Below are 8,000 nucleotides of genomic sequence, written 5' to 3'. Positions count from 1 at the left end.
GAATGTTGTATATTATGGTTGTCCAGTAGGGTCTGATTTATGGCTTAATCAAATCCAGAGATTAAATAGGCTCAACCCAATTTCTTACTTGGTCCCAAAGCAAGTAACTGGAACCCAAATAAGTTATTCGGTCTCAAATTGGTTACTGTTTTAGATTTTCAGGAATGAAATAAATACGGATCTGTACTTATCTCTTTTGCCCAAAACCCTTTGAAAATCAGATTTGAGGAAGAGAAGCAGAGTCGTGCCACATGGGCACTCTCCTTAAGAATCGTATTCTCCTCCTACGGTGCAACGTGATCGGCGAATCGACGCTCCAAGATAAAATAGCGGGAAAGGCCCAGTCCACATGCACTGGCTGACTAGTCCGCCCAGAACCACCTCGGAATAGTGCTCAGACACGGAAAGAACAGAGGAAGAAGATGATTAAAAAAAACAGAACGAATGTCGTTGTATTTTGCCCTTGAAAAATCAGAATTAGTGTGTAGAGATCTCTTCTCCAAACGGTGTTGTTCTCTTCTTTTTTATAGATGGGGAAGTGATCCTTGGAAGAATCAATTACCACCATTAGTGCCTTAAATGTTTCTCTCCCAACAATCACAAATATTCAGTTCACACACTTAATAGGGGTGTCAATACGAAAAAGGTGGGGAGATTAAAAACTGTTTTAAATTTAATGGAAAAAATTAAATACGTTTTGGGAACTAAAAAGGATCTTTTTTATTTAAACCCGGACCTGGACCCGGACCGCGGGCCACGGCTCGGCCCGGTACGCACGTGTTTATTACACATGGGCTTGTGCTCTTCTAAAAGCCTAGGATCCAACAAATTCTAAAGCCCCTTGAAGGCCCAAGCCTTTCTCCAACTCTCCATCTTATATGGATGAGAAGCATTTTCTTTCAAAATGTGGGACTATTTGTTTTTGCTTGTAGTTGAGAGCTCACTTTACACACACACCAAGGTCTTGGGTTCAAATCCCTATTCAAGCAAAAGATTTTTGCTTTCAAACAACAGAGGGAAACTTTAATTTGAATCTTCCCTCTAAATTTTAAAAACAAAGAAAAAGGCATCTTAGACTTTTTCAAATTAAATTTTCTTTTAAAATTTCTAACAGTGTAAGCAATTTTATTTGAGAGCATTACATGTCCTTTCATTCACTTTTATGTGCTTCCTTTATGTGAACCTAAATGCTCTGTTTGGTTGCTTGTAGATAGCTGGGAGAATAGGAGAAAAATAAGTCAGAGAGAATTAGACAAGAATGGAAAGAGAATGGAAGATGGGAAGAATATTAGGAGGGAGATTTGAGAGTAGTGTTTGGTTGCGCGAGGAAATTAACGGAAGATGTAGGGTGTCATTATCAAAATATAGGTGGAAGAGAGAGAAAAGTAAGAGAGACAAAGAGAGAAAAAGAAAAAGACAAGAATTTCTCCTAATTTCCCTAACAAATTTCTCCATTTTGGTGAAAAAAGAGGAGAAGATTATGGGGGGGAACATCTCCGTCACGTAGATGCCACCTAGGATAAAAACCAATAATGATGTCTATAAGTTGTCTAGTGGTCAAAGGTGTAAATGACAACCAAACATGCTTTGAGGAGATCTCTGGGAGATCTTATGCATTTGAAACTCCTACAATCCCCCCAAAACAAGCAACCAAACAGAGCATAAGTGCTCTTAAGTCTTAACATATGCCACGGCCCACGGCTATTTAACTTGGGTTAATATGACTTGGGGCCAACGTTAAGGCATTCATGAACGTCGCAGGGGTGAGTGGCTATGGATTAACAAGCCCGTGAGAGGTGGTATTAGAACCATGTTTGTTATGTCTGAGTAGGAGTTGAAGAGGTTCGTATACTGATAGTGGGATTAGTTGACAAATTTAGTGCCCTAAGTGCCTAAATAGTATCAGGATGTTGGAGAAATTCTTGTGAAAATGGAGTAATACTTTAGACATAAGGATTGAGGATGAGGAAGACGGGTGCACACAACTACCATATACCTTATTAGCAATGCCATGCTGTTCCAATCATGGTTTTAAATTTCGACCGAAATCCAATATTCAGCTGAAATTTGGTACTAAATAAATTAATCTTTTTAATGGTTTGTCAGATTTTGCCAGAAATTTCGGTTTTGGGGAGGACCGAAACGCATTCCGAAACTAAATTTGAAACCATGGTTGCAATGCAGAAGACATGGAGTAAACAACTCATGTTGCCCTCACATAACCTGACACTTGTTACCTCAGGATTGGTGTAATGATAGTGGAGCTTCTATGACATGCAAAGAATTGAACTGTATGAAAAGCAATAGATCTAATTGCAATCTTTTTATCCAATTAATATAGCAGATTGATATCCATGTTCTAATAATAGCAATAATCACCATGTTTTGCACTTTTTTCACTCTCTCATAAAATGGTATTAAGATTCCCAAAAAGTTTTCAGCAATCAATCACAAAAGGATAAGTCAAAGCAATATGTGGCATTATCAAAGCATGGTAATGCAATCACAAAGTGGCAAGTGGAGGTGAAGTAATGCGTCCACCACTGATGACCAACGAATGGGTTTTGGAGTTTAATGTGGGTAAAGGTAGGAGACAAAGGAGGGGAGAAGCATTAATTAGATAAAGATATTATGATGAGTGGAGAGAGAGGGTAGAGAGAGAAAGAGAGACCACCATTTTCAAGACAAGTTTTTGCTGATGTCACAAAGAAAAAGCTGATGTGACCACTAAATATTCTCCCACATAAATCTTAGGAAAAAAAACCCTAGCAACCAAACGGAGAGTTCTACAAGTGAGAGAGAAAAGATGGATACTTCTTTAGTTTGGTTTCATTTATTTGAATTAGAAATTTTTAGTTTTTTTTATGTTAGAAGTTATATACCAAAAATTCCCCTCAGGTTTATCAAGTAAAAAACATTAAGGCCACGTTTGGATACCTTATGTTTTTTGTATTTGGATTTGAATTTTGTATAAAATATGCATCAATCATACTCATGCTCATGCTGTAAGAGAGGGAGGGAGGGAGGGAGGGAGGTCTGGTTACTGCAACTGCAAGGTCGAAGAGCAGCGAGGGTGAAGGTAATTGCCACAAATAGTCATTTCCAAATAATGTCTTGCAGAACAGATTTGCAAATCGGATTTTTTTCCGTTGTTGTAGCTGATTTGGAAATCTAAGTATATGATCCAGTTCCAAATCTGAACTGCAAATGTGAGAAATCCAAATCTAAATCTTGTGGGTATCCAAACGTGGCCTAAAGATATTTTTGTACTATTTCGAAATATAATCGGATCTGGAATAATCCGAACGTTTTGTGTTATCATAAAATACAATTGGATCTGGGACACTCAGAAGATCAATTTCGGCAATGTCTAGGTCCTATCCGAGTAAATTAAGCTTGTGTTGATCTCCCACATGAGGCGCTGTTAAAGTATAAATAATTAAATAACACAAACTCAAACAGCTTAAGCTTTTGTAGTAATTGGTTGTTTCACATGGTATCACAGCTGTTGCCTCACATCATGTCATGGGTTTTAAACCCAACAACTCCATAATATTAAAAAGAGAAGCCACACGTAAGTGGGAGTATTAAAGTATAAATGTTTAAATAACACCAACTCTAACAGGTTAATTAAGCTTTTGGAATAATTGGTCGTTTCACATGGTACATGTCGAAGCCAGGTTCCAGAGCTAGTGTTGGTAAGATGGGTGCCTTCGATAGTTGGTGTTAATGCCGGTTGGCATCAGTCGATGTCTGTCTCACCCATTTGGAATCTATCAGACCCTCTGGTCTCATGCCTAATCAAGCCTCGTTTAGGGTTCTGCCAAGAAAATCTAAACAGTTAATTTTGATTTGTTATATGTAAAATTTCAAACAAAAACCTGATTTTTTGAGATGCACATTTATCCATCATAGATAATTACATCCATTTTCTCTTATTTTTACACTCAAAGATGTGTTTAAAAAGGAAAAAAAGGTAATCTCTTTGCATTGTTTTGATTCTGTCTCCCACATCAGCTTGTGATTGTGCATCTTTATGGTGTCCTCGGACCTGCATTTACCATGAGGAAGATGAGTAAGTCATAAACCAAGAAAATATTTTTCACTAATGGCAAGAAAAACATTGCTGATGGAAACTTTTTTCTTAGGAACTTTTTCTCTATCTAAAATTTAGATGGAAATGATATGATTATGGTCAATTTAGATGGATATTATCATAAATTGAAAGTCCCTCTAATTAAAAAATTGAGTTGGGTTGTTTCAGGTCATCATTTTTTGTGGGAAAACACTTTGAAAACGGGATTCCGTATGGAAAATAAAAACGGGACTGAAATAACAGTTTTTAGACCCTTTTGAATGTGTATCTATTGCTTTTATGGGGATTTGAACTTCCTCCATTTGTCTTTTAGTGGACGTGGCTCCACTAGTTAATGCTCGTTTTTTTTCCAAAACGGAATCTCATTTTCCTAGCAGTGCTCTTTTTGATAAGTAAAAAAATTAGAAATATTTTTCCTTTCCAAACTTTTCTAGAAAATTCTTGCAATCCAAACCGGGCCTAATTATATAGTTTATATCTTTGATTTGGATTAATCAAAACCATCTCTCTTACCCTTTCACATGTTAAAAAATAAAAATGAATAAATGTCTATAAAATCTTACAAATCCTAGAGAATGTTCTAGGGTTATACCCCACCACCTGCTAAAATGTCATCCTTAGCACATGGCGGGCCCACATCTGAGTAATGGAGGTGTAAATATCAATTCAATGTTATTAAATTTTCAGTTGGAAGGGGTCTTCTCGCCAATAAATCAAGATATAATGGATACAAGAAGTAGCGACAATTGGTAATCTGTTGGCCATGCTTCTTTTCATCCTTATTGCATATATATATACTCGAAATGCATATACAACGAGGTGAGTTCGCATAGATTATCAAGACATGGTTGTGTGGATATCATTTACGTTGATAAAATTAGAAAGGGAATATTTCCGCCGGTTCTGCATCAACACCCCCTTTTGTTTGTCTCTAAAGACAAAATTACATCGTAGAAATGGCGATAGTAGGTTGAAAGTATCATTTTCCATTTAGCAAATGGGTAATTATTTCAGCGCTCACTTGTTTGTTTGTCTGTCGTGTAGTATTTAAAGGGTTTTAAGAGCTTTTTGAGAACCGTAATATCCTCTATCATCCCTTTAAATACTACAGGACAGACAAGTGGAGCGCATGTTTATCAAAACACTGGAGCGCAGAAATCATTTTCCTTGGCAAATAACAAATTATATTTATCTCTAAATGACAACAGAGGGCATATAAAAAAAAGAAAAAATTGTTCAAATTTTTTTTTTCTCTAAATGACAAAAATACCCTTTAAATTAGCAAAATTCAGTCTTCTTCGGAGGAATATATGTTCAAATACCTAATCCAATAGCCTCTGAACTCTTCATCAATCGAAGGCGCTTGCATGATTCAACGAACATTCTGCAGCAATTGAAGACAAATGTGTTAAACAAATAAAACTACAGTAGTAAGACCACAGTTAAAACTCGATGAGTGAATTCTAAACTCAGCGGGATTGACTCAACTCGGGCAAAAAAATAAGTAGAGGCACCTATTTACTTGATAGCCTAGTTTTATAATGAAATTACAACTATGTTTGTGCCAAGGTTTTAAATTTCAGTCATTTCTGAAACCGAAATTTTCACCGAAATCCAGAGATGTCCGGTGAAATTCGGTAACGGGCGCTCGAAATCAAGGTTTAAAATTTCGGTTTCGGTACCGGTTTCAGACCTTGAAATTTTGACTGAAATTTCGGTTGAAATCTGGTACAAAACCCAAAAACAATATTTTATTCATTATTAAATTTCAGCCGAAATTTCGGTGAAATATTAAATTAATATTAAAAAAAATAGATTTTTGGGTCAAATTTCAGAAAAACCGAAATTTTGACCGAAATTCCAAAATTTCAGCCTAAATTCTGAAATTTTGGCCGAAATAAATGACCGTTTCGGTTTTGATTGATTTCGGTGTCGGTCTACACCGAAATCGGATTTCGGTTGAAATTTAAAACCATGCTCGAAATGTCGTTCTTCGGGCCTAAATTATTGAAATTTTGTATAGGAATAAAAAATTAATATTTTATCTTAAATTTCGCCGAAATTTGGACCGAAATTTGGTAGGTTCCGAGAATTTCAGTTTCGGTGTAATTTTGAATTTCGGTCGAAATTTAAAATCTTGATTTGTGCAAGGTAGAGAAACCGGAGGGTATTTTAGTCATTTTGGAACTCACTTCCATGGGACATCTCCAACTAACATCCAATCGCCATCTTTGTCTTCGTACGTAGGAACATACACCGTACCATTCACAGGATCCATAAGCTTGCTCCCGTTCAAATGAGTACCTGGGATGAAAAGACGAAATTACCCCTATCACTTTTAGGTATCCCTTACCACTTTAGTACTTTACCAAAGCATATGATAATAGGTAGGAATATTGAGATACTTGTAAAAAATACGGGTAAAATTACGAGAATACGTACGAATGGTGAAGCAGGTGAACATGTGTTCGAGAGCAACTAAGAGCTGCTGATAGCTGGTATACATCTCCAAGTCTACTTTCCGTAGATACGGTGCTCCATCTACGGCTACCTTTACATACGTACAGCTCTTAAGGGCGTTCTTTCGAAATGATCTCACCGGAGGCCATCCAACTACTTGTGCCCTGAATACAAACCGTTTCTTTTATGGGTTAGCATACAAACAAAGATATACAAAAATACTACTGTTATTGGCACGGTGTGTTTTATTAATTGCACTAACTCATCTTGTCTTTTCTGTTTTAAACAGATATCAAAAGGTTATTACAGTTCCCAAAAAGCTTTCAGAAACTAATTAAAAAGGAAAAAGACAAGGGTGAGTTTGTGCAATTATTAAGACACATGGTAGTGCCCATATCAGTAGCCATAGAATAAAATAGAATTGATATCCACACTTCCTTGTTTCAAAAGGATCTCCAGTCCTTACGTTGTATTTGTCTATCAAGCTTTTTTTAAAAGCTGTAACAATTTCCAAGATTGTCTAATAAATCAATCAATGTGCCACTATCAAAACAAGGAAGTGCAGTATATTTTTCCCAACAAACAAAACCCTGCAAATTCTAAAAGCTGCAAGAGCCGCTCAATGACGAAACTACCCTCATAAAAAACTTCGTTTTAAATAATTCCCCAATTTGGAAGAAGGGTATTTCCGTTTAATTTTCCTACATATTTTCCGGAATGCGATGTGAAAAGACAAATATACCCTTATAACAATCAGCACCCATTGAGATCGATTCGTAAGCATGAGGGGTACGTTCGACATTATTTTAAACGGGGAAATTTTTTTTCCTAAATATGACCACATAACTTACTTTGCCACTGGGGGTCTTCCGGCACATGAAGCCTGACTTTCAGGTGAGTTTTTTGAGTGATCACAAAGCTCCCTGCCACGTGGTTCGATCCCGGAGCTTCCAAGGTTCAGATCAACGGTCTCGGAGTATCCACGTTTCCCAGTATTTTTCCCGCAAATCTCTGTCTCGGGCCCACTCCTTGAACCGCCCGGCATTCCTAAAGTCAGCTCTGTGGCCGATAAATTGAGGTCGGAAATATCATTTTCCGGCAACATTCTGCCGTCTCCAGTGATTTCTCTTCTTTTCTGGCCGTGAAAGATTTTAGTATAATATGAGGGGGTTTTCTTTCCCACTTATTATAGACGTTAGTTTTAGCCTGCGATGGGTCTAGAAGCATTGTCGTCGCGCCACGTGGTGATGAAATCGGCGGTTGGGATTCGTCCATGTAACTGACACTGTATAACAGAAGCTTGTGTCAATGATTTGTGTTCTAGAAGTTTGGGCCATGATCGGCTCTCATTTGTTTCCATCAAATCCAGCTAAGCCTTGACTCGGCTCAGCTCAGCTCGGTTAATTTCGAATGCAACTTCACTCAGTCGGTGAATAATAAATAT

At 37.2% G+C, this 8,000-nt stretch overlaps 1 protein-coding gene across 1 annotated transcript; it reads right to left on the bottom strand.

Annotated features, from left to right (window-relative positions):
- Positions 1-3,457: 3,457 nt before the first annotated feature.
- LOC143893090 (auxin-responsive protein IAA16-like) lies at positions 3,458-7,728 on the bottom strand. Its single transcript, XM_077398044.1, has 5 exons — positions 7,408-7,728; positions 6,539-6,720; positions 6,289-6,400; positions 5,419-5,480; positions 3,458-4,051 (listed from the first exon to the last, which is right to left on the bottom strand). The coding sequence occupies exons 1-5, from the start codon at positions 7,659-7,661 to the stop codon at positions 4,035-4,037; spliced, it is 627 nt and encodes a 208-aa protein (XP_077254159.1). The 5' UTR covers positions 7,662-7,728; the 3' UTR covers positions 3,458-4,034.
- Positions 7,729-8,000: the final 272 nt, after the last annotated feature.

This window comes from Tasmannia lanceolata, unplaced genomic scaffold (assembly GCF_043159265.1).
Source record: "Tasmannia lanceolata isolate RefF3 unplaced genomic scaffold, GAP_Taslan_0.1 ptg000015l, whole genome shotgun sequence".
In the NCBI taxonomy this organism is placed as follows: Eukaryota; Viridiplantae; Streptophyta; class Magnoliopsida; order Canellales; family Winteraceae; genus Tasmannia; species Tasmannia lanceolata.
Note: the sequence above shows the minus strand (reverse complement) of the source record. Positions and strands in the feature narration are given on the sequence as shown.

Bases quoted from the DNA above. Each gene is read 5' to 3' on its own strand.
- LOC143893090 (XM_077398044.1), bottom strand. From the start codon at position 7,661: ATGTTGCCGGAAAATGATATTTCCGACCTCAATTTATCGGCCACAGAG. The intron at 6,721-7,407 runs GTAAGTTATGTG...GTTTGTATTCAG, and splicing joins GGAAGACCCCCAGTGGCAAA to GGCACAAGTAGTTGGATGGC. The intron at 6,401-6,538 runs GTACGTATTCTC...TTTTCATCCCAG, and splicing joins GTTCACCTGCTTCACCATTC to GTACTCATTTGAACGGGAGC.